Source organism: Engystomops pustulosus, chromosome 10 (assembly GCF_040894005.1).
Source record: "Engystomops pustulosus chromosome 10, aEngPut4.maternal, whole genome shotgun sequence".
NCBI classification, from domain to species: domain Eukaryota; kingdom Metazoa; phylum Chordata; class Amphibia; order Anura; family Leptodactylidae; genus Engystomops; species Engystomops pustulosus.
Window position 1 is genome coordinate 1,700,300 of NC_092420.1, and position 27,049 is coordinate 1,727,348.

The 27,049-nt window shown below is 51.8% G+C and overlaps 1 protein-coding gene across 3 annotated transcripts in view; it reads left to right on the forward strand.

The window, feature by feature from the left end:
* The window catches only part of CACNA2D2 (calcium voltage-gated channel auxiliary subunit alpha2delta 2), a 217,657-nt gene that overhangs the window by 5,414 nt on the left and 185,194 nt on the right, over positions 1 to 27,049 (forward strand). For all 3 annotated transcript variants that reach the window (XM_072128014.1, XM_072128015.1, XM_072128016.1), the window contains exon 2: positions 17,812 to 17,893. In XM_072128014.1, coding sequence (XP_071984115.1) covers positions 17,813 to 17,893 — 81 coding nt within the window. In that variant the 5' untranslated portion in view covers position 17,812. The remainder of the gene's footprint in view (positions 1 to 17,811; positions 17,894 to 27,049) is intronic.

The window sequence follows — 27,049 nt, forward strand, 5'->3', positions numbered from 1 at the left end:
GGTCCTCTGGCCGCTGGTGGTGTTTGGTTGGCACCGCTGGGGGTCCTCTGGCATTTTGCCTCCTAATATTGCTTTGCTGTGTTGTAATCCTAGACTGCACTGACACATTGTAACAACCTTATCAGCTGTGAGCACGATTAGGTCAGGACCTTTTTTTAGCTCTAGATTTAAATAAGAAACTTCAGTTCGTTGTTGGAAAATCCTGAGGAACCCAAACTTCCAGATCTTCCCTTTCGTCTAGGAATGTGCACAATACACAGGGGAGGACGAGAACTGCAACACTGTAACGAAGCCACATCCATAAGTCAGTACTGGAGACTCCAATAGAGATACATCTACAAGAAAAGGCATCGTCTGGGTGTGTGATGGGTGGGCTCCGGGAGCAGGGACTTCCTTTTGCCATTGGAGGGTGAAAGCTGAATCTACAGGAGTGGGAAGAAGCACAAGGCGGCAGTGCTAGAGGGATGGGTGGGGGGACAATGCTGCCAGCGCTAGAGGGATGGGTGGGGGGACAATGCTGCCAGCGCTAGAGGGATGGGTGGGGGGACAATGCTGCCAGCGCTAGAGGGATGGGTGGGGGGACAATGCTGCCAGCGCTAGAGGGATGGGTGGGGGGACAATGCTGCCAGCGCTAGAGGGATGGGTGGGGGGACAATGCTGCCAGCGCTAGAGGGATGGGTGGGGGGACAATGCTGCCAGCGCTAGAGGGATGGGTGGGGGGACAATGCTGCCAGCGCTAGAGGGATGGGTGGGGGGACAATGCTGCCAGCGCTAGAGGGATGGGTGGGGGGACAATGCTGCCAGCGCTAGAGGGATGGGTGGGGGGACAATGCTGCCAGCGCTAGAGGGATGGGTGGGGGGACAATGCTGCCAGCGCTAGAGGGATGGGTGGGGGGACAATGCTGCCAGCGCTAGAGGGATGGGTGGGGGGACAATGCTGCCAGCGCTAGAGGGATGGGTGGGGGGACAATGCTGCCAGCGCTAGAGGGGTGGGTGGGTGGACAATGCTGCCAACGCTAGAGGGGTGGGTGGGGGGACAATGCTGCCAGCGCTAGAGGGATGGGTGGGGGGACAATGCTGCCAGCGCTAGAGGGATGGGTGGGGGGACAATGCTGCCAGCGCTAGAGGGATGGGTGGGGGGACAATGCTGCCAGCGCTAGAGGGATGGGTGGGGGGACAATGCTGCCAGCGCTAGAGGGATGGGTGGGGGGACAATGCTGCCAGCGCTAGAGGGGTGGGTGGGGGGACAATGCTGCCAGCGCTAGAGGGGTGGGTGGGGGGACAATGCTGCCAGCGCTAGAGGGGTGGGTGGGGGGACAATGCTGCCAGCGCTAGAGGGATGGGTGGGTGGACAATGCTGCCAACGCTAGAGGGATGGGTGGGGGGACAATGCTGCCAACGCTAGAGGGATGGGTGGGGGGACAATGCTGCCAGCGCTAGAGGGATGGGTGGGGGGCCGGCGCTGCCCCTGTGGCAGGGGGGCGGGGCTGTGGCTTTGTTACCTGGTGATGATGTAACATTGTATCGTAGTCTCTTATTTTTGGGGGACGTCGTCTCTACATGAACAAGAATTCCCATTTATTGTAGAATCTCCTGTAGTCGTAGTCGCGCAGGGTTGTGCTCCGTTTTCCGCTGCAGAATTTGCGCTTTTTTTCAAAGAATTTGAATAATTCAAAAATGTTTCTTCCTCTCGTGGTCGGGGTTGAAGGCATTTTTATTTATTGACATAGGGCGAGGGGGGGCTATGGGCTCACTATGGGGGCACCATGTGTCGGGCAGGGATGAGGGGGGTCGCCACGTGTCGGGCAGGGATGAGGGGGGGCGCCACGTGTCGGGCATGGATGGGGGGGCGCCACGTGTCGGGCAGGGATGAGGGGGGGCGCCACGTGTCGGGCAGGGATGAGGGGCGGGGCACGTGTCAGGCAGGGATGGGGGGGGGGCTCGCAGCGCATATTTGGGTATGTTTGGATGGGGGGTGATGCTGTGGGTTTAGGTCACTGCCATGCAGGTGTGGGGGTGGCCCCTCTCCCGTGGCTGCGGTGGCGGCTCAGCAATCCTGAGATGATCTGTGTCCTCCGGAGCCGGAATGTTCCTCTCCTGTAATGAAGCCTTTCACAAATAGGCGGCTTTCTCGGCGCATTGTTCCCGCGGCAAATTGTTTCTCTCTTGTGCCGCGGCTGAAGGTTTAATGACATTACTGGGGCCGCGCGGCGGTGACATTAACGGGGGCCGCGGGTTTATGGATCGCAGATGCATTTGGCGATTGTGTGTGTGACTTACGCTGACAGCCGTAATAACAGGGCACAGCGCCCCCTCCCCCATCACCTGAGCTCCGGAGAGGGGCACCGGCTCCGCCACCGCCAAAAGCTCCGGCCTCCTGCTCTGCATCCCAGTAATTTTCTCGGCTGCGGCAGATATCCCGACCCGGCGATAAGAGCCGGCTGCCGCCACGTCGCTGCCAATTAAACATTGCCCTGTAACTAGCGGCCGGAAAACATCGCGCTCCGAGAGATAACAAAGGGCTTTTGTATCCCGAAAATAGGAAACGGCCTCCATTACACCCCAACACTAATGCCCCTGTGCTTCCATCAACTCCATGATTAACCCATAAAGGGAAGCAGCCGAGCAGGAGGAGTAACTGGCAGTCCCATGTAACACCACAGATAACACAGTGATATCCCTCTGAGTACAGATCATGTAGTAGATGTGTCCTGCAGTCCTATGTAACACCACAGATAACACCGTGATATCTCTGAGTACAGATCATGTAGTAGATGTGTCCTGCAGTCCTATGTAACACCACAGATAACACAGTGATATCTCTGAGTACAGATCATGTAGTAGATGTGTTCTGCAGTCCTATGTAACACCACAGATAACACAGTGATATCTCTGAGTACAGATCATGTAGTAGATGTGTTCTGCAGTCCTATGTAACACCACAGATAACACAGTGATATCTCTGAGTACAGATCATGTAGTAGATGCGTCCTGCAGTCCTATGTAACACCACAGATAACACAGTGATATCTCTGAGTACAGATCATGTAGTAGATGTGTCCTGCAGTCCCATGTAACACCACAGATAACACAGTGATATCTCTGAGTACAGATCATGTAGTAGATGTATCCTGCAGTCCCATGTAACACCACAGATAACACAGTGATATCTCTGAGTACAGATCATGTAGTAGATGTCACCTGCAGTCCTATGTAACACCACAGATAACACAGTGATATCTCTGAGTACAGATCATGTAGTAGATGTGTCCTGCAGTCCTATGTAACACCACAGATAACACAGTGATATCTCTGAGTACAGATCATGTAGTAGATGTGTCCTGCAGTCCTATGTAACAGCACAGATAACACAGTGATATCTCTGAGTACAGATCATGTAGTAGATGTGTCCTGCAGTCCTATGTAACACCACAGATAACACAGTGATATCTCTGAGTACAGATCATGTAGTAGATGTGTCCTGCAGTCCTATGTAACACCACAGATAACACAGTGATATCTGAGTACAGATCATGTAGTAGATGTGTCCTGCAGTCCTATGTAACAGCACAGATAACACAGTGATATCTCTGAGTACAGATCATGTAGTAGATGTGTCCTGCAGTCCTATGTAACACCACAGATAACACAGTGATATCTCTGAGTACAGATCATGTAGTAGATGTGTCCTGCAGTCCTATGTAACACCACAGATAACACAGTGATATCTCTGAGTACAGATCATGTAGTAGATGTGTCCTGCAGTCCTATGTAACAGCACAGATAACACAGTGATATCTCTGAGTACAGATCATGTAGTAGATGTGTCCTGCAGTCCTATGTAACACCACAGATAACACAGTGATATCTCTGAGTACAGATCATGTAGTAGATGTGTCCTGCAGTCCTATGTAACACCACAGATAACACAGTGATATCTCTGAGTACAGATCGTGTAGTAGATGTGACCTGCAGTCCTATGTAACACCACAGATAACACAGTGATATCTCTGAGTACAGATCATGTAGTAGATGTGTCCTGCAGTCCTATGTAACAGCACAGATAACACAGTGATATCTCTGAGTACAGATCATGTAGTAGATGTGTCCTGCAGTCCTATGTAACAGCACAGATAACACAGTGATATCTCTGAGTACAGATCATGTAGTAGATGTGTCCTGCAGTCCTATGTAACAGCACAGATAACACAGTGATATCTCTGAGTACAGATCATGTAGTAGATGTGTCCTGCAGTCCTATGTAACAGCACAGATAACACAGTGATATCTCTGAGTACAGATCATGTAGTAGATGTATCCTGCAGTCCCATGTAACACCACAGATAACACAGTGATATCTCTGAGTACAGATCATGTAGTAGATGTGTCCTGCAGTCCTATGTAACAGCACAGATAACACAGTGATATCTCTGAGTACAGATCATGTAGTAGATGTGTCCTGCAGTCCTATGTAACACCACAGATAACACAGTGATATCTCTGAGTACAGATCATGTAGTAGAGGTGTCCTGCAGTCCTATGTAACAGCACAGATAACACAGTGATATCTCTGAGTACAGATCATGTAGTAGATGTATCCTGCAGTCCCATGTAACACCACAGATAACACAGTGATATCTCTGAGTACAGATCATGTAGTAGATGTGTCCTGCAGTCCTATGTAACAGCACAGATAACACAGTGATATCTCTGAGTACAGATCATGTAGTAGATGTGTCCTGCAGTCCTATGTAACACCACAGATAACACAGTGATATCTCTGAGTACAGATCATGTAGTAGAGGTGTCCTGCAGTCCTATGTAACACCACAGATAACACAGTGATATCTCTGAGTACAGATCATGTAGTAGATGTGTCCTGCAGTCCTATGTAACAGCACAGATAACACAGTGATATCTCTGAGTACAGATCATGTAGTAGATGTGTCCTGCAGTCCTATGTAACAGCACAGATAACACAGTGATATCTCTGAGTACAGATCATGTAGTAGATGTGTCCTGCAGTCCTATGTAACACCACAGATAACACAGTGATATCTCTGAGTACAGATCATGTAGTAGATGTGTCCTGCAGTCCCATGTAACACCACAGATAACACAGTGATATCTCTGAGTACAGATCATGTAGTAGATGTGTCCTGCAGTCCTATGTAACACCACAGATAACACAGTGATGTCTCTGAGTACAGATCATGTAGTAGATGTGTCCTGCAGTCCTATGTAACACCACAGATAACACAGTGATATCTCTGAGTACAGATCATGTAGTAGATGTGTCCTGCAGTCCTATGTAACACCACAGATAACACAGTGATATCTCTGAGTACAGATCATGTAGTAGATGTGTCCTGCAGTCCTATGTAACAGCACAGATAACACAGTGATATCTCTGAGTACAGATCATGTAGTAGATGTATCCTGCAGTCCTATGTAACACCACAGATAACACAGTGATATCTCTGAGTACAGATCATGTAGTAGATGTGTCCTGCAGTCCCATGTAACACCACAGATAACACAGTGATATCTCTGAGTACAGATCATGTAGTAGATGTGTCCTGCAGTCCCATGTAACACCACAGATAACACAGTGATATCTCTGAGTACAGATCATGTAGTAGATGTGTCCTGCAGTCCCATGTAACACCACAGATAACACAGTGATATCTCTGAGTACAGATCATGTAGTAGATGTGTCCTGCAGTCCTATGTAACACCACAGATAACACAGTGATATCTCTCTGAGTACAGATCATGTAGTAGATGTGTCCTGCAGTCCTATGTAACACCACAGATAACACAGTGATATCTCTGAGTACAGATCATGTAGTAGATGTGTCCTGCAGTCCCATGTAACGCCACAGATAACACAGTGATATCTCTGAGTACAGATCATGTAGTAGATGTGTCCTGCAGTCCCATGTAACGCTATACATTACTATGACGTCCTCCAGTCTCCGGTTTCCCGGTGTTTGGCCGCCTCCATGTGGCGCATCGTTCTCCGGTCCTGGTGGATTGTGCGGAGATGTAATTGTCTGGTTTCTTATTAGCCGGAGCCGGCTCTTTATTACTGGATTAAGTGGCGACTGCTCGGGAGCGATGGACGCTGGAGCTGCGGTGGGAGAGATAAACGCGAGGCTGGCGCAGGATTCAGGCCGCCATACGCTTTAGTGGGTCATTAAAGGGAAGTGGCTCCAGTTTATGGCTCGGAGGGGGGGGGGGCTCTGCTGATACAATTTCATTTCTCTTTTATCTCCTTAGTCTGCTGAATTATAATGGGCTTTACCTCCGCACAACATGCGCCGCGCATAATAAGATCACAGCGCAGATCTGCACCCGCACTACACCGGCCTCTATGATCTCCTCAGCCGCTCTGTCACCAGCAACCAAAGAGACTGTCCCAGGAGCATCACAGCAAGTGTCAAGCGCGGCGGGCGGGAGTCTAGGCGCGGCGGAGGGAGGCTGGCGGGAGTCTAGGCGCGGCGGAGGGCGGCGGGCGGGAGTCTAGGCGCGGCGGAGGGCGGCGGGCGGGAGTCTAGGCGCGGCGGCGGGCGGGAGTCTAGGCGCAGCGGAGGGCGGCGGGCGGGAGTCTAGGCGCAGCGGAGGACGGAGGGCGGGAGTCTAGGCGCAACGGAGGGCGGGAGTCTAGGCGCAACGGAGGGCGGGAGTCTAGGCGCAACGGAGGGCGGGAGTCTAGGCGCAACGGAGGGCGGGAGTCTAGGCGCAACGGAGGGCGGGAGTCTAGGCGCAACGGAGGGCGGGAGTCTAGGCGCAACGGAGGACGGCGGGCGGCGGGAGTCTAGGCGCGGCGGAGGACGGCGGGCGGGCGGGAGTCTAGGCACGGCGGGCGGGCGGGAGTCTAGGCGCGGCGGAGGACGGCGGGCGGGCGGGAGTCTAGGCGCGGCGGAGGACGGCGGGCGGGCGGGAGTCTAGGCGCGGCGGAGGACGGCGGGCGGGCGGGAGTCTAGGCGCGGCGGAGGACGGCGGGCGGGCGGGAGTCTAGGCGCGGCGGAGGACGGCGGGCGGGCGGGAGTCTAGGCGCGGCGGAGGACGGCGGGCGGGCGGGAGTCTAGGCGCGGCGGAGGACGGCGGGCGGGCGGGAGTCTAGGCGCGGCGGAGGACGGCGGGCGGGCGGGAGTCTAGGCGCGGCGGAGGACGGCGGGCGGGCGGGAGTCTAGGCGCGGCGGAGGACGGCGGGCGGGCGGGAGTCTAGGCGCGGCGGAGGACGGCGGGCGGGCGGGAGTCTAGGCGCGGCGGAGGACGGCGGGCGGGCGGGAGTCTAGGCGCGGCGGAGGACGGCGGGCGGGCGGGAGTCTAGGCGCGGCGGAGGACGGCGGGCGGGCGGGAGTCTAGGCGCGGCGGAGGACGGCGGGCGGGCGGGAGTCTAGGCGCGGCGGAGGACGGCGGGCGGGCGGGAGTCTAGGCGCGGCGGGCGGGATTATAGGCGCGGCCGGGAGTCTAGGCGCGGCGGGCGGGATTATAGGCGCGGCCGGGAGTCTAGGCGCGGCGGGCGGGATTATAGGCGCGGCCGGGAGTCTAGGCGCGGCGGGCGGGATTATAGGCGCGGCCGGGAGTCTAGGCGCGGCGGGCGGGATTATAGGCGCGGCCGAGGAGGGCGCGGCTTTAGTCTAGGCACAGCGGAGGACGGCAGGCGGGAGTCTAGGTGCGCTTTAGCAAAAGATTCACGTTAAAATAACAACTTCCCCCGCAGCCTCGGGCGGCAGAGAGCGGCCACCAAGGTGAAGCGACTTTTTATACTAAAGCCTGTGGGTGACACTCGGGAGCTGGCCTGGAAGTTGGCATCCCATATTTGTTGGGGCTGGGGGCACTACTTAGGATTTCCGCTCTGGGGCAGTTCTCGCTCTCGGCACGTCCTGGTGATGCAGAGGGCAGTGGAGAAGTCATGCCAGGGTCTAATGGAGATTTCCTTAAAAGCATCACATGTCGTCCTCGGTGACATCTCTGGTGCTGGCGGCGGGCAGGAGAGTGGCAGCCATTGCTCCGTGTTAATTGAGTGCAGCGCAGCTCCCTCTTAGCATTCCCGCCACCTGCGCAGCGCTCGCCAGAGAATAACAAGACACGGGCAGAATGCAGAGAGCGACTGTCTACTCCACTCCTGACGTGGCTGCCGCATCATCTCTCCTGACCTTGTGAGGTCCCAATCACAAAACTCTCACATTGAAAACAGCATATTGGCAGATGGAGCGCCCCTCAAAATACTAGTCCATTGCAAAATGTCAGATGGAGCGCCCTTCGAAGTATAACTCCACGGCTAAATATTAGCTTGGAACTCACCTCCTGATACTACTGCAGTGCAAAATATATGACTGCACCCCCCTGGAAATACTGCTCCAGTGCAAACATTCAGGAGGCCACTCAGGACCGCCAGGGGCAGCAGGGAGCACAATGCAGCTTTGTATGTGATTGGAGCAGGAGACAATTATAGTAAAGGTTATGCAGAGCTATTCAACATTTTATGGAGATTTTGGGGGTTTCTGTCCAAATTTATTAAATTAACCCTAAAATCTGCTCATCTGTGGTGAACCCCCTACCCCCATTCTTATCCTTGCATGTTGGTCACATCTTCGCTCCCATAGTCCCCCGTCCGGGTATTTGGCGGCAGCAGATAACTCTTGGTCTCGGACTCTTGTGTCTTTTGTGGTTGCGCTCTTGACGTCTATCTGGCGGATCTTAAAGAGAGGACCTCATTCCATAACAAGGTCCTTGATTTCCTTTCCAGCGGAGAAGTAGGTTAATTTGGGAACGCGGCGTCTCGGCTTTATCTCAGCCTCTGCAGAACTTTCTGCGTCCTCTCCCCTCCCCCTTCCGCTGCCGTTCCCTCTTGACAATTGGCGCTGCGGACAGATGAAAGCTGCGCTCACTCTTCTGTCCTGGTCCATAAACCGCTAATCAGGTTCACAAGATCACTATCGCGTGCTGCGGACGCCGCGCTCCCCCCGTGATACGAGCGGAGGGGTCATACGTGGGTTAATGGAAACCTGGCTTAAGCCAAGAGCACACTGGCAGCCGCTATGCCCCGAGGACTGTTCACGGAACGTGGGCACAGAATATAAACCCTCCATCCAACCTTTCATTGGCTATGGACTACACGATTATACCCACTACAACTAGCGCCATGTATGATCATAGCGTCCGGTAGAAACATAAAGTGAGACCTTCACAAATTACACTATAGAAATCTGGTCTGGATATGCGGGTGGCCTTCTGGAGAGCGATCACTGCACAATGTACTGACAGCAGAGTCCTCCCCCACGTCTCATAAATACTGGTTCTACCATCACCATAGACAGGGGGCATCCTCTACACCTAGAGGAGAGGAGGTTCTACCATCACCATAGACGGGGGGCATCCTCTACACCTAGAGGAGAGGAGGTTCTACCATCACCATAGACAGGGGGCATCCTCTACACCTAGAGGAGAGGTGGCTCTACCATCACCATAGACAGGGGACATCCTCTACACCTAGAGGAGAGGAGGTTCTACCATCACCATAGACAGGGGGCATCCTCTACACCTAGAGGAGAGGAGGTCTACCATCACCATAGACAGGGGGCATCCTCTACACCTAGAGGAGAGGAGGGTCTACCATCACCATAGACAGTGGGCATCCTCTACACCTAGAGGAGAGGAGGTTCTACCATCACCATAGACAGGGGGCATCCTCTACACCTAGAGGAGAGGAGGCTCCCCCATCACCATAGACAGGGGACATCCTCTACACCTAGAGGAGAGGAGGTTCTACCATCACCATAGACAGGGGGCATCCTCTACACCTAGAGGAGAGGAGGTCTACCATCACCATAGACAGGGGGCATCCTCTACACCTAGAGGAGAGGAGGATCTACCATCACCATAGACAGGGGGCATCCTCTACACCTAGAGGAGAGGAGGTTCTACCATCACCATAGACAGGGGACATCCTCTACACCTAGAGGAGAGGAGGTTCTACCATCACCATAGACAGGGGACATCCTCTACACCTAGAGGAGAGGAGGTTCTACCATCACCATAGACAGGGGGCATCCTCTACACCTAGAGGAGAGGAGGTCCTACCATCACCATAGACAGGGGGCATCCTCTACACCTAGAGGAGAGGAGGTCCTACCATCACCATAGACAGGGGACATCCTCTACACCTAGAGGAGAGGAGGTTCTACCATCACCATAGACAGGGGGCATCCTCTACACCTAGAGGAGAGGAGGTTCTACCATCACCATAGACAGGGGACATCCTCTACACCTAGAGGAGAGGAGGTGCTACCATCACCATAGACAGGGGGCATCCTCTACACCTAGAGGAGAGGAGGTTCTACCATCACCGTAGACAGGGGGCATCCTCTACACCTAGAGGAGAGGGGGTTCTACCATCACCATAGACAGGGGGCATCCTCTACACCTAGAGGAGAGGAGGTGCTACCATCACCATAGACAGGGGGCATCCTCTACACCTAGAGGAGAGGAGGTTCTACCATCACCATAGACAGGGGGCATCCTCTACACCTAGAGGAGAGGGGGTTCTACCCTCACCATAGACAGGGGGCATCCTCTACACCTAGAGGAGAGGAGGCTCTACCATCACCATAGACAGAGGGCATCCTCTACACCTAGAGGAGAGGAGGTTCTACCATCACCATAGACAGGGGGCATCCTCTACACCTAGAGGAGAGGAGGTTCTACCATCACCATAGACAGGGGGCATCCTCTACACCTAGAGGAGAGGCGGTTCTACCATCACCATAGACAGGGGACATCCTCTACACCTAGAGGAGAGGAGGTTCTACCATCACCATAGACAGGGGGCATCCTCTACACCTAGAGGAGAGGAGGTTCTTCCATCACCATAGACAGGGGGCATCCTCTACACCTAGAGGAGGGGAGGTTCTACCATCACCATAGACAGGGGGCATCCTCTACACCTAGAGGAGAGGAGGCTCTACCATCACCATAGACAGGGGGCATCCTCTACACCTAGAGGAGAGGAGGCTCTACCATCACCATAGACAGGGGGCATCCTCTACACCTAGAGGAGAGGAGGTTCTACCATCACCATAGACAGGGGGCATCCTCTACACCTAGAGGAGAGGAGGTGCTACCATCACCATAGACAGGTGGCATCCTCTACACCTAGAGGAGAGGAGATTCTACCATCACCATAGACAGGGGGCATCCACTACACCTAGAGGAGAGGAGATTCTACCATCACCATAGACAGGGGGCATCCTCTACACCTAGAGGAGAGGAGGTTCTACCATCACCATAGACAGGGGGCATCCTCTACACCTAGAGGAGAGGAGGTTCTACCATCACCATAGACAGGAGGTATCCTCTACACCTAGAGGAGAGGAGGCTCTACCATCACCATAGACAGGGGGCATCCTCTACACCTGGAGTGGATAGAGAGAACTGTGAAGCGGTGACTGTAGGAAGTGGATAGAGAGAACTGTGCAGCGGCGACTGTAGGAAGTGGATAGAGAGAACTGTGCAGCGGCGACTGTAGGGAGGGGATAGAGAGGACTGTGCAGTGGCGACTGTAGGGAGGGGATAGAGAGGACTGTGCAGCGGCGACTGTAGGGAGAGGATAGAGAGGACTGTGCAGCGGCGACTGTAGGGAGAGGATAGAGAGGACTGTGCAGCCGTGACTGTAGGGAGGGGATAGAGAGGACTGTGCAGCCGTGACTGTAGGGAGGGGATAGAGAGGACTGTGCAGCTGTGACTGTAGGGAGGGGATAGAGAGGACTGTGCAGCTGTGACTGTAGGGAGGGGATAGAGAGGACTGTGCAGCTGTGACTGTAGGGAGGGGATAGAGAGGACTGTGCAGCTGTGACTGTAGGGAGGGGATAGAGAGGACTGTGCAGCTGTGACTGTAGGGAGGGGATAGAGAGGACTGTGCAGCTGTGACTGTAGGGAGGGGATAGAGAGGACTGTGCAGCTGTGTGTATAGGGAGGGGAGAAGCTGTTAAGGTAATGGAGAGTGTTTCTGTGTACAGAACTGTCCTTGCTGTGTTGCATTCTGGGAGATGGAGTGTACATTATGGTGACTGCTGCTCTGGATGTGAGTGGAGGATATTACCCAGAGGATAAAACCAGAAATATATTGCATGTAATTCACCCCCTTTCAGAATGCTCCTTTCCTGTGTTAAAGTAAGTGCCCCCTCCGTAGACCTCAGCCCCTGGGTGTGGGCCCCCTCCGGCGACCTCAGCCCCTGGGTGTGGGCCCCCTCCGGCGACCTCAGCCCCTGGGTGTGGGCCCCCCTCCGGCGACCTCAGCACCTGCGTGTGGGCCCCCCCTCCGGCGACCTCAGCCCCTGCGTGTGGGCCCCCCTCCGGCGACCTCAGCCCCTGGGTGTGGGCCCCCCTCCGGCGACCTCAGCACCTGCGTGTGGGCCCCCCCTCCGGCGACCTCAGCCCCTGCGTGTGGGCCCCCCTCCGGCGACCTCAGCCCCTGGGTGTGGGCCCCCCTCCGGCGACCTCAGCCCCTGCGTGTGGGCCCCCCTCCGGCGACCTCAGCCCCTGGGTGTGGGCCCCCCTCCGGCGACCTCAGCCCCTGGGTGTGGGCCCCCTCCGGCGACCTCAGCCCCTGGGTGTGGGCCCCCTCCGGCGACCTCAGCCCCTGGGTGTGGGCCCCCTCCGGCGACCTCAGCCCCTGGGTGTCAGAGTGCGGGGCTTCCCGGTGTCCGCCGTCTGTGATGTAATGGGATCGATGGCTCGGGGTTTCGTGTTTACACTGATTATTGATTGATGATGTCCAGATAAAGTGTCGGACCCCTGGGATCTGTTCAGTGTCGGCTCAGGGCAGGGGGAGGGGTCTGTGGGTTTGGGGGCATGTCTCTGTAGGGGGGGGCGGCACATACTATTTAGGCTGTAACTGATCCTCCCCTGCCGCTCTCAGCTGTTCACACATGAGATGCAGATATGGAATCGCCGCCGGACCTAAAAATATCTTGTAAGTCTCCTCTTATCTTAGGAAAGCTGGTTGACCCACTGGCTACAGTTGGCTGGTGGCAACTCAACTTTGCCAGTCTCCTGAGTGAACAATCTTGTGGGCTCCACACCTTTTATTGATGGTCACTCAGCTTTCCCAGGCTCATTAGTGGCTTAGGAAGTTCAAAGCAATATTTCCTGTTCTTCTGCAGGAAGGTAGGAAAGCTGGGTGACTACATGGTCTGGTATGTGCTCTTATAATTGGCCAACACAGAAAGAATCCTTGTCACCCAGCTTTCCTACAGTCCTGTAACTCATTGGAGACAGCAGGGGAACAGACTGACTTCATACTTTGGCTCTTCAGGAGCCCCGAAAAGATGATTGGGGGGGGGGGGGGGGGGGAGGTTCTTGTTATAAAGAGTTTGGTGTCCTGTGGTTGCAGTTAGATCCTGGTGGTCACTTAGCTTTCTCTGGCTTGACCTTCCCTTGTCCCTCTCCTTTCCCAAGCCCCTGAATGGCAGGTAAACCCTTTCATACAGAAATAACACATCTATTCCTGTGTGCTGAGCTGCTGTTCAGGGATGTAGTAAAGCTGGGTGGAGTTATGACTGGCCATGGTGTGTAGCCTTGCAGCTGTGATGCTTGCAGGGCTGTTGGAAAGCTGGGTTACGGTTTCCTGCCTCGGGTCTCGGTCCGGTTGAGTGCACTGTGGCGGTGCAGGGGTTACGGCGTGCGTCCCCGCGGCGGTTCATCGCTTATTGATCGGGTATTAAGTTGTGTACACGCGCGGCTGTTAATGGTCTGCGGCGGATCGTTGTCTGTCTGATTGTGACACCCGCCACGTGTTAACCCTTTCCAGCTTCATGCGTGTTATCTGCAGCAGCACCAGGCGGTTATTTATGTATAACATACGGCGCCATACATCACGCTGACACGCAGTGGATCGCCTCCATCTCGCCTCCTATTCCTCAGTGGCTGTCCGCAGCTTATTATGATGATGATGATGGTTCCTCGCGCCGGCGCCGGGTGCCCAGGACTCATTTGTTTTCCGAGAGGCAGCGGCTCTGTTTCCCATTATGCGCTGCCCTTTGTGAACGCTGACGCTCCCGGAATGTGGAGTAGCGAGCGGCGGCGGAGATCACGGCACAGGATCCTCAACACTGGGATTTCAGGAGCAGGAGATCTCGTGTACTTACCCCCGGAGGAGTCTGACAACATCCGCGCCTGCACAAATCTGGTTGTCAGAATTAAGCAAAGGCTACACAAGTCTCGTGTCATGATTGGCCGTAATCTTACATTACACCATGCAGATCCGTCACTGATGGAAATGGTTGCAATTGTGGCGTCCTCTGTAGACTTCAGCGACGCCCCACGTGACTTCCTCTCTGTAGACTTCAGCGGACGTGGCGCGTGACTTCCTATCTGTAGACATCGGCGGACGTGGCGCGTGACTTCCTATCTGTAGACTTCAGCGGACGTGGCGCGTGACTTCCTATCTGTAGACATCGGCGGACGTGGCGCGTGACTTCCTCTCTGTAGACATCGGCGGACGTGGCGCGTGACTTCCTCTCTGTAGACATCGGCGGACGTGGCGCGTGACTTCCTCTCTGTAGACATCGGCGGACGTGGCGCGTGACTTCCTCTCTGTAGACATCGGCGGACGTGGCGCGTGACTTCCTCTCTGTAGACATCGGCGGACGTGGCGCGTGACTTCCTCTCTGTAGACATCGGCGGACGTGGCGCGTGACTTCCTCTCTGTAGACATCGGCGGACGTGGCGCGTGACTTCCTCTCTGTAGACATCGGCGGACGTGGCGCGTGACTTCCTCTCTGTAGACATCGGCGGACGTGGCGCGTGACTTCCTCTCTGTAGACATCGGCGGACGTGGCGCGTGACTTCCTCTCTGTAGACATCGGCGGACGTGGCGCGTGACTTCCTCTCTGTAGACATCGGCGGACGTGGCGCGTGACTTCCTCTCTGTAGACATCGGCGGTGATTGTGTTGGATGTGTGGTGATTGGTCCCTGGAGGGTTAGGGGCCCCGGTCTGTGTGGTGAGGGGCCCGGGCTGTATAAGCAGTGTTTGCCCCCACCCCTCATATTCCTGGGGTATCAGTGAGCTGTAGATTTGGGGGTCCTGCGGGGTCTCTTGGGGTGCAGGATTCTGGGCTGGCTGTGTATTGAGGTCAGTGCTGACTATAGGAGGCGCCGATCCTCTGTGCCGGGGAGGGGTCCGGGGGCCGCGCTCTCACCGGATTGCGCCTTTGCGGTGACGGTCGTTCTCCGTTGTTTTCCTGACAGGAGTTTAGAGGGAGAAAGATTCCAGAGGCCATTAATGCGGGTAATTTATATGGTGCGGATGGTGCGCCCGGGGAAATATATTTCACAGGTAATTTCCAGTCTGTCGGCCTGTGAAGGAAGCCATTATTCTAAGTAAGAAAGAGATCATGATGTCACCAGCGCCATTAACCCTTTCTGGGTCGCCACCTCCCAGCACGCGCCTGGTTAATGAGGCCGGAGGGGTACGTGACAAGCCGGGGGCTGAAAGATGGGTGACAACCAAAATGGCTGCTCATGGAGGTGCCGCAGCAGCTGCGTCTCTGTCCGGATCAGGGCGGACCCAAACCTACTGAGACTTGTAGTGCTCCTCGTCACTGCTGTGTATACCTGCGCCTCCCCGCTGCCTCCTAAGGGTTAATCTCATGAGGTGGCTGAGTGATGGCGGCACACCGGGGACGCTGCCCTGTGGCGCGGATGCCGCCATTACACGCTGATAACGCGCTATTGATTGAGCCGGATGTCCTGCTTTACATTGATAAAGAAGCCGCGCAGGGGACAGGTCCGGGGCCGCGTGTTTAATGACCGTCGCTTCATTATGAGCCCCGCGCTGCGCCACGGCCATCCATCACCGCGCCACGTGACCGGCGAGACTTGTGTCTTATTGATTATTATGTAAGAATATCAGATAGACGCAGATCTGTCACCTGATTGGCCGCGCTAAACGGATCGTCCCCTGGGAGACGCGGTGGTCCAGAGCGGCACACTGTCATACCTCTGCTTGCTGTCAGTGAATAGGGGCACTTATCCTGACGCAGGCTGAACGCTGAGGACTAAAGCTGGAGGTTTTGTTACAGTTTATCAGAGAGACTGAAGATACAGGAAACAATTGTAACAAATCCTCAGCTGCGGCAGGAGAACTAGATCAGGAACATAAAGTTCAGAAGACATGAAATCTTCACCGGACCCAACCAGGGCTCTGACATTTACTGACCCCCCATATTCTCCAGGTCTCCCCCAGCTTCTCACTGACCCCCCATAATCTCCAGGTCTCCCCCAACTTCTCACTGACCCCCCATGATCTCCAGGTCTCCCCCAGCTTCTCACTGACCCCCCATAATCTCCAGGTCTCCCCCATATTCTCACTGGCCCCCCATGTTCCCCAGGTCTCCCCCATATTCTCACTGACCCGCCATATTCTCCAGGTCTCCCCCATATTCTCTCTGACCCCCCATAATCTCCAGGTCTCCCCCATATTCTCACTGGCCCCCCATGTTCCCCAGGTCTCCCCCATATTCTCTCTGACCCCCCATGTTCCCCAGGTCTCCCCCATATTCTCACTGACCCCCCATGTTCCCCAGGTCTCCCCCATATTCTCACTGGCCCCCCATGTTCCCCAGGTCTCCCCCATATTCTCACTGACCCCCCATGTTCCCCAGGTCTCCCCCATATTCTCTCTGACCCCCCATGTTCCCCAGGTCTCCCCCATATTCTCACTGGCCCCCATGTTCTCCAGGTCTCCCCCATATTCTCACTGGCCCCCCATGTTCCCCAGGTCTCCCCCATATTCTCACTGACCCCCCATGTTCCCCAGGTCTCCCCCATATTCTCACTGGCCCTCCATGTTCCCCAGGTCTCCCCCATATTCTCACTGGCCCCCCATGTTCTCCAGGTCTCCCCCATATTCTCTCTGACCCCCCATATTCTCCAGGTCTCCCCCATATTGTCACTGGCCCCCATGTTCCCCAGGTCTCCCCCATATTCTCACTGGCCCCCCATGTTCTCCAGGTCTCCCCCATATTCTCACTGACCCCCCATGTTCCCCAGGTCTCCCCCATATTCTCACTGGCCCCCCATGTTCTCCAGGTCTCCCCCATATTCTCACTGACCCCCCATATTCTCCAGGTCTCCCCCATATTCTCACTGGCCCTCCATGTTCCCCAGGTCTCCCCCATATTCTCACTGACCCCCCATATTCTCCAGGTCTCCCCCATATTCTCACTGGCCCCCCATGTTCCCCAGGTCTCCCCCATATTCTCACTGACCCTCCATGTTCCCCAGGTCTCCCCCATATTCTCACTGACCCCCCATATTCTCCAGGTCTCCCCCATATTCTCACTGGCCCTCCATGTTCCCCAGGTCTCCCCCATATTCTCTCTGACCCCCCATATTCTCCAGGTCTCCCCCATATTCTCACTGGCCCTCCATGTTCCCCAGGTCTCCCCCATATTCTCACTGACCCCCCATGTTCCCCAGGTCTCCCCCATATTCTCACTGGCCCCCCATGTTCCCCAGGTCTCCCCCATATTCTCACTGGCCCCCCATGTTCCCCAGGTCTCCCCCATATTCTCACTGACCCTCCATGTTCCCCAGGTCTCCCCCATATTCTCACTGACCCCCCATGTTCCCCAGGTCTCCCCCATATTCTCTCTGACCCCCCATGTTCCCCAGGTCTCCCCCATATTCTCACTGGCCCCCATGTTCTCCAGGTCTCCCCCATATTCTCACTGGCCCCCCATGTTCCCCAGGTCTCCCCCATATTCTCACTGACCCCCTGTCCCCCTCTTTTGCAGGATGCAGTACTGGGCCACGCGGCTGGAGCGAGAGTTTCACCAAGTGATGAGGAACTTTGCAGGTGCTCAGCAGTTACAGGGGGTGAGTACTGACCCGGGGCCCGCTGTGGCTGCCCCATTCCTGGTGGGGGGCTCCTGGGGGCTTTCTGCTGAATTGGAATTTGTCTTTTATGTTTCCTTTTACAATTTCTTTGTTTCCTTTTTGCACAATATCTGTAGAGCTGCAGTGTCCTGTGCTCAGGCCTGGGGGTGAGAACCTCCAATACTTGTGGCTCAGTATATTTCCCTCTTGTCCAGAATTTGCCACCTAGCTTTCCCAGGCTCCTGAGCAGATCTGCCCAGTGATATGTATTCATGCGTTACTCAGCTTTCCCCGGCTCCTGAGCAGATCTGCCCAGTGATATGTATTCATGCGTTACTCAGCTTTCCCCGGCTCCTGAGCAGATCTGCCCAGTGATATGTATTCATGCGTTACTCAGCTTTCCCCGGCTCCTGAGCAGATCTGCCCAGTGATATGTATTCATGCGTTACTCAGCTTTCCCCGGCTCCTGAGCAGATCTGCCCAGTGATATGTATTCATGCGTTACTCAGCTTTCCCCAGCTCCTGAGCAGATCTGCCCAGTGATATGTATTCATGCGTTACTCAGCTTTCCCCAGCTCCTGAGCAGATCTGCCCAGTGATATGTATTCATGCGTTACTCAGCTTTCCCCAGCTCCTGAGCAGATCTGCCCAGTGATATGTATTCATGCGTTACTCAGCTTTCCCCAGCTCCTGAGCAGATCTGCCCAGTGATATGTATTCATGCGTTACTCAGCTTTCCCCGGCTCCTGAGCAGATCTGCCCAGTGATATGTATTCATGCGTTACTCAGCTTTCCCCAGCTCCTGAGCAGATCTGCCCAGTGATATGTATTCATGCGTTACACAGCTTTCCCCGGCTCCTGAGCAGATCTGCCCAGTGATATGTATTCATGCGTTACTCAGCTTTCCCAGGCTCCTGAGCAGATCTGCCCAGTGATATGTATTCATGCTTTACTCAGCTTTCCCCGGCTCCTGAGCGGCCGGTCTGTGTGTTGCTGGCGCCCTCCTCCTCCTCCTCTCTTTCGGGAACATATGTTGTGGCTGTTAATGATGGCGGCTCTCATGAATAATGTATGTGCGTCCTACCAGCGGAGGCCTCCCCCGGATGCTGTCGCACTGTCACCCAGACTTTCTTTATTATTTTAATTAAGCGCAGGAGGAGCGTCCCGCGCTGTCTCGCTGAGAAGTCGTTCCGTTATCTGCTGTGATCGCCGTCCTTCCTCCACCGCTGGAAGTGCAACATCAAAAAAGATCAAGTTACTAAATCTCCAGGGTTGTGGTCCCGGCAGACGTTTCATCCCCAGGGACCTGTAATAAAGTGCTCACAGGGACTAAAAACCAACTTAACCGGAGTATAGTGCCCACATGGTACAGACCGGGCTCACACAGACCGACGGCAGGAGCGGGGCCAGGCGCACACACAGACCGACGGCAGGAGCGGGGCCAGGCGCACACACAGGCGGAGGGGAGGCGTGGGGCCGGACGCACACACAGGCGGAGGGCAGGAGCGGGGCCGGGCGCGCACACAGGCGGAGGGGAGGCGCGGGGCCGGACGCACACACAGGCGGAGGGCAGGAGCGGGGCCGGGCGCACACACAGGCGGAGGGGAGGCGCGGGGCTGGGCGCACACACAGGCGGAGGGGAGGCGCGGGGCCGGACGCACACACAGGCGGAGGGCAGGAGCGGGGCCGGACGCACACACAGGCGGAGGGCAGGAGCGGGGCCGGGCGCACACACAGGCGGAGGGGAGGCGCGGGGCCGGGCGCACACACAGGCGGAGGGGAGGCGCGGGGGCCGTGCGCACACACAGGCGGAGGGCAGGAGCGGGGCCGGGCGCACACACAGGCGGAGGGCAGGAGTGGGGCCGGGCGCACACGCAGGCGGAGGGGAGGCGCGGGGGCCGGGCGCACACGCAGGCGGAGGGGAGGCGCCGGGCCCACACACAGGCAGAGGGGAGGCGCGGGGGCCGGGCGCACACGCAGGCAGAGGGGAGGCGCGGGGCCGGCGCAGGACGCACCAGCTTTCCCCGGAGCAGATGACCGGAATAAACTATTTGAATATATTGGATGTTGATGTGAGCAGTAGCAGCAGTGATTGTAGTGAGACTTGGGGTCAGGGTTCATGGGTCAAGGTTGTGGAGGTTAAATGACGCTGCTGTTCCAGGCAGTGATGCCGCCATCTAGCTCTGTCCTGTGATGGCGCAGGGATGATTTGGATGCGCCCCTCCTATCCCTCCCCTCTTTCCGGCTTTGTGATTCGGAGAGCCGGTTCCAGCTACTGATGGTGCTGTTAGCGTTGTATGCGGCGTCCCACAAACACGCAGCGCTCGCTCCACTAATGACATGCAAATGAGATGCTAATGTGTCTGCAATAAGTTATGTGGTGCGGCTTCTGACAAATGGATGTGCCGGGCCCCGTCCCCCCGGGTGGTGATTAATGTGCGCCTGGCGCTGCTAGCCGCGGTTTTTTGGCAATCTGCGCCGTGCTTTGGGCTGCAGCTTCTCCAAGACAGCGGCGAATCTTGATTGGATTTCTTGTCCCTGGAGGTGACACTTGTGGGTGACAGAGGCCGGGGAGGAGGCGGCCGCCTAATCCTGTTATTACCAGTAAATCACTCGTTCTGCAGCGTCCCCGGGGCGAGCGCTCTGCACTGATGGGCGTCTGACAGGGCGGCGGGTGACCGCAGGAGAGCGAGTGACCGAGACGAGAGTGTGAGGAATGGTCCCACCTGCCGTACTGCGGATACATTACACGTAACACAATGTGACGCACCAGGAATGTATCCGTATTACTGCAAGATGTGGGGAGGAATCAGCAGCCAATTCCACAAGCCATTTACACTCTATGACCTCATCATGGATTCATTTCTATAGTTTTAAGCAAACAATTCATGTATAGATCTAATCTGCCCCTATGTACAAGAATATAACTACTATAATACTGCCCCCTATGTACAAGAATATAACTACTATAATACTGCCCCCTATGTACAAGAATATAACTACTATAATACTGCCCCCTATGTACAGGAATATAACTACTATAATACTGCCCCCTATGTACAAGAATATAACTACTATAATACTGCCCCCTATGTACAAGAATATAACTACTATAATACTGCCTCCTATGTACAAGAATATAACTACTATAATACTGCCCCCTATGTACAGGAATATAACTACTATAATACTGCCCCCTATGTACAAGAATATAACTACTATAATACTGCCCCTTATGTACAGGAATATAACTACTATAATACTGCCACCTATGTACAGGAATATAACTACTATAATACTGCCCCCTATGTACAGGAATATAACTACTATAATACTGCCTCCTATGTACAAGAATATAACTACTATAATACTGCCCCCTATGTACAGGAATATAACTACTATAATACTGCCCCCTATGTACAGGAATATAACTACTATAATACTGCCTCCTATGTACAAGAATATAACTACTATAATACTGCCCCCTATGTACAGGAATATAACTACTATAATACTGCCCCCTATGTACAGGAATATAACTACTATAATACTGCCCCTATGTACAAGAATATAACTACTATAATACTGCCTCCTATGTACAAGAATATAACTACTATAATACTGCCCCTATGTACAAGAATATAACTACTATAATACTGCCCCCTATGTACAGGAATATAACTACTATAATACTGCCCCCTATGTACAAGAATATAACTACTATAATACTGCCCCCTATGTACAAGAATATAACTACTATAATACTGCCCCCTATGTATAGGGATATAACTACTATAATACTGCCCCCTATGTACAGGAATATAACTACTATAATACTGCCCCCTATGTACAAGAATATAACTACTATAATACTGCCCCCTATGTACAAGAATATAACTACTATAATACTGCCCCCTATGTACAGGAATATAACTACTATAATACTGCCCCTATGTACAGGAATATAACTACTATAATACTGCCCCTATGTACAGGAATATAACTACTATAATACTGCCCCCTATGTACAGGAATATAACTACTATAATACTGCCCCCTATGTACAAGAATATAACTACTATAATACTGCCCCCTATGTACAAGAATATAACTACTATAATACTGCCCCCTATGTACAGGAATATAACTACTATAATACTGCCCCTATGTACAGGAATATAACTACTATAATACTGCCCCCTATATACAGGAGTATATCTACTATAATACTGCCCCCTATGTACAGGAATATAACTACTATAATACTGCCCCCTATGTACAGGAATATAACTACTATAATACTGCCTCCTATGTACAAGAATATAACTACTATAATACTGCCCCTATGTACAAGAATATAACTACTATAATACTGCCCCCTATGTACAGGAATATAACTACTATAATACTGCACCCTATGTACAAGAATATAACTACTATAATACTGCCCCCTATGTACAGGAATATAACTACTATAATACTGCACCCTATGTACAGGGATATAACTACTATAATACTGCACCCTATGTACAAGAATATAACTACTATAATACTGCCCCCTATGTACAAGAATATAACTACTATAATACTGCCCCCTATGTACAAGAATATAACTACTATAATACTGCCCCCTATGTACAAGAATATAACTACTATAATACTGCCCCCTATGTACAAGAATATAACTACTATAATACTGCCCCCTATGTACAAGAATATAACTACTATAATACTGCCTCCTATGTACAGGAATATAACTACTATAATACTGCCCCCTATGTACAGGAATATAACTACTATAATACTGCCCCCTATGTACAAGAATATAACTACTATAATACTGCCCCCTATGTACAGGAATATAACTACTATAATACTGCCCCCTATGTACAGGAATATAACTACTATAATACTGCCCCCTATGTACAAGAATATAACTACTATAATACTGCCCCCTATGTACAGGAATATAACTACTATAATACTGCCCCCTATGTACAGGAATATAACTACTATAATGCTGCCCCCTATGTACAAGAATATAACTACTATAATACTGCTCCCTATGTACAGGAGTATAACTACTATAATACTGCCCCCTATGTACAAGAATATAACCACTATAATACTGCCCCCTATGTACAGGAATATAACTACTATAATACTGCCCCCTATGTACAAGAATATAACTACTATAATACTGCCCCCTATGTACAAGAATATAACTACTATAATACTGCCCCCTATGTACAGGGATATAACTACTATAATACTGCCCCCTATGTACAGGAATATAACTACTATAATACTGCCCCCTATGTACAGGAATATAACTGCTATAATACTGCCCCCTATGTACAGGAATATAACTGCTATAATACTGTCCCCTATGTACAAGAATATAACTGCTATAATACTGCCCCCTATGTACAGGAATATAACTACTATAATACTGCCCCCTATGTACAGGAATATAACTGCTATAATACTGTCCCCTATGTACAAGATTATAACTGCTATAATACTGCCCCCTATGTACAGGAGTATAACTACTATAATACTGCCCCCTATGTACAAGAATATAACTACTATAATACTGTCCCTTATGTACAAGATTATAACTGCTATAATACTGCCCCCTATGTACAGGAATATAACTACTATAATACTGCCCCCTATGTACAGGAATATAACTACTATAATACTGCCCCCTATGTACAGGAATATAACTACTATAATACTGCCCCCTATGTACAGGAATATAACTACTATAATACTGCCCCCTATGTACAGGAATATAACTACTATAATACTGCCCCCTATGTACAGGAATATAACTACTATAATACTGCCCCCTATGTACAAGAATATAACTACTATAATACTGCCCCCTATGTACAGGAATATAACTACTATAATACTGCCCCCTATGTACAGGAATATAACTACTATAATGCTGCCCCCTATGTACAGGAATATAACTACTATAATACTGCCCCCTGTGTACAGGAATATAACTACTATAATACTGCCCCCTATGTACAAGAATATAACTACTATAATACTGCCCCCTATGTACAAGAATATAACTACTATAATACTGCCCCCTATGTACAAGAATATAACTACTATGATACTGCCCCCTATGTACAAGAATATAACTACTATAATACTGCTCCCTATGTACAAGAATATAACTACTATAATACTGCCCCCTATGTACAGGAATATAACTACTATAATACTGCCCCCTATGTACAAGAATATAACTACTATAATACTGCCCCCTATGTACAAGAATATAACTACTATAATACTGCTCCCTATGTACAGGAATATAACTACTATAATACTGCCCCCTATGTACAGGAATATAACTACTATAATCCTGCCCCCTATGTACAGGGATATAACTACTATAATACTGCCCCCTATGTACAAGAATATAACTACTATAATACTGCCCCCTATGTACAAGAATATAACTACTATAATACTGCCCCCTATGTACAGGAATATAACTACTATAATACTGCCCCCTATGTACAGGAATATAACTACTATAATCCTGCCCCCTATGTACAGGGATATAACTACTATAATACTGCCCCCTATGTACAAGAATATAACTACTATAATACTGCCCCCTATGTACAAGAATATAACTACTATAATACTGCCCCCTATGTACAGGAATATAACTACTATAATACTGCCCCCTATGTACAGGAATATAACTACTATAATACTGCCCCCTATGTACAGAAATATAACTCCTATAATACTGCCCCCTATGTACAGGAATATAACTACTATAATACTGCCCCCTATGTACAGGAATATAACTACTATAATACTGCCCCCTATGTACAGAAATATAACTCCTATAATACTGCCCCCTATGTACAGGAATATAACTACTATAATACTGCCCCCTATGTACAGGAATATAACTCCTATAATACTGCCCCCTATGTACAGGAATATAACTACTATAATACTGCCCCCTATGTACAGGAATATAACTACTATAATACTGCCCCCTATGTACAGGAATATAACTACTATAATCCTGCCCCCTATGTACAGGGATATAACTACTATAATACTGCCCCCTATGTACAAGAATATAACTACTATAATACTGCCCCCTATGTACAAGAATATAACTACTATAATACTGCCCCCTATGTACAGGAATATAACTACTATAATACTGCCCCCTATGTACAGGAATATAACTACTATAATCCTGCCCCCTATGTACAGGGATATAACTACTATAATACTGCCCCCTATGTACAAGAATATAACTACTATAATACTGCCCCCTATGTACAGGAATATAACTACTATAATACTGCCCTCTATGTACAGGAATATAACTACTATAATACTGCCCCCTATGTACAGGAATATAGCTACTATAATACTGCCCCTATGTACAGGAATATAACTACTATAATACTGCCCCCTATGTACAGGAATATAACTACTATAATACTGCCTCCTATGTACAGGAATATAACTACTATAATACTGCCCCCTATGTACAAGAATATAACTACTATAATACTGCCCCCTATGTACAGGAATATAACTACTATAATACTGCCCCCTATGTACAGAAATATAACTCCTATAATACTGCCCCCTATGTACAGGAATATAACTACTATAATACTGCCCCCTATGTACAGGAATATAACTACTATAATACTGCCCCCTATGTACAGAAATATAACTCCTATAATACTGCCCCCTATGTACAGGAATATAACTACTATAATACTGCCCCCTATGTACAGGAATATAACTACTATAATACTGCCCCCTATGTACAGGAATATAACTACTATAATACTGCCCCCTATGTACAGGAATATAACTACTATAATACTGCCCCCTATGTACAGGAATATAACTACTATAATACTGCCCCCTATGTACAGGAATATAACTACTATAATACTGGCTTCTATGTACTGGGTACAGATGCAGAGGGTTCGTGTAATCTTTCATTGCTGAGACCTGCGCTGATACATTGATACACTGAAACGGCTGTGACAAACCCTCAGCTGTGAGAAGTGTCAGCATTCTGCATTGCATTCTGGGTAACATCTATGGTGACTGTCGTTGTCCTGGTGTCCATTCTGTGACAGACAGCAGAGGTCTGATGAGGTCATGTGACTGCAGATGATTGGGGTTTGGGTCGCGGCCTCTCATCTCTTCAGTCTCTGCTGGATTAGTCTCTGTGTGACGGTGAAATGGGTCGGAAGATGCGGACAATGTGGCGGTAATTGGGGTGACAGTACACCCGGCCCCCGCTGCACTCGGCGTGGCGCAGAGACGGCCCCCCGCTCCTTCCAGTCACGTGACCTGCAGGTGGGCCGCTATATTTATCCGGCAGATACTAATTCAGGGCCCAGAAATAGCAGATCTCAGATTAGTGCGAGGCGTGCAGAATCTCAGCGACCACTTCAGCCCGCGGAGACGAAAAAAGGCGCTCATTATCCCCCGCAGGCGCAGTGTCAGGGTGACGGGCTCCCTAGCAACTGGCTGCGACGCTCTGCAGACTGACACTGAGCAACGGCTTCCTGTCACAGATGATAAAGCCGCGAACAGCTGCAGCATACAGACGAGTCACATGACCTACTAGGGGCCCTGCAGAACGGTGATGGGGGGCTACATCCACAGGTGTGACCCCGCAGACTGCAGACACTTATGCTTTATACTCACACTGCTGTGCTCTGTGCTCTCTGCAGCCAGTGTTATGTACTGTCCCTGGAGAGATGTGTAATCTGACCTCACACTGCTGTGCTCTGTGCTCTCTGCAGCCAGTGTTATGTACTGTCCCTGGAGAGATGTGTAATCAGACCTCACACTGCTGTGCTCTGTGCTCTCTGCAGCCAGTGTTATGTACTGTCCCTGGAGAGATGTGTAATCAGACCTCACACTGCTGTGCTCTGTGCTCTCTGCAGCCAGTGTTATGTATTGTCCCTGGAGAGATGTGTAATCAGACCTCACACTGCTGTGCTCTGTGCTCTCTGCAGCCAGTGTTATGCATTGTACCTGGAGAGATGTGTAATCATACCTCACACTGCTGTGCTCTGTGCTCTCTGCAGCCAGTGTTATGTACTGTCCCTGGAGAGATGT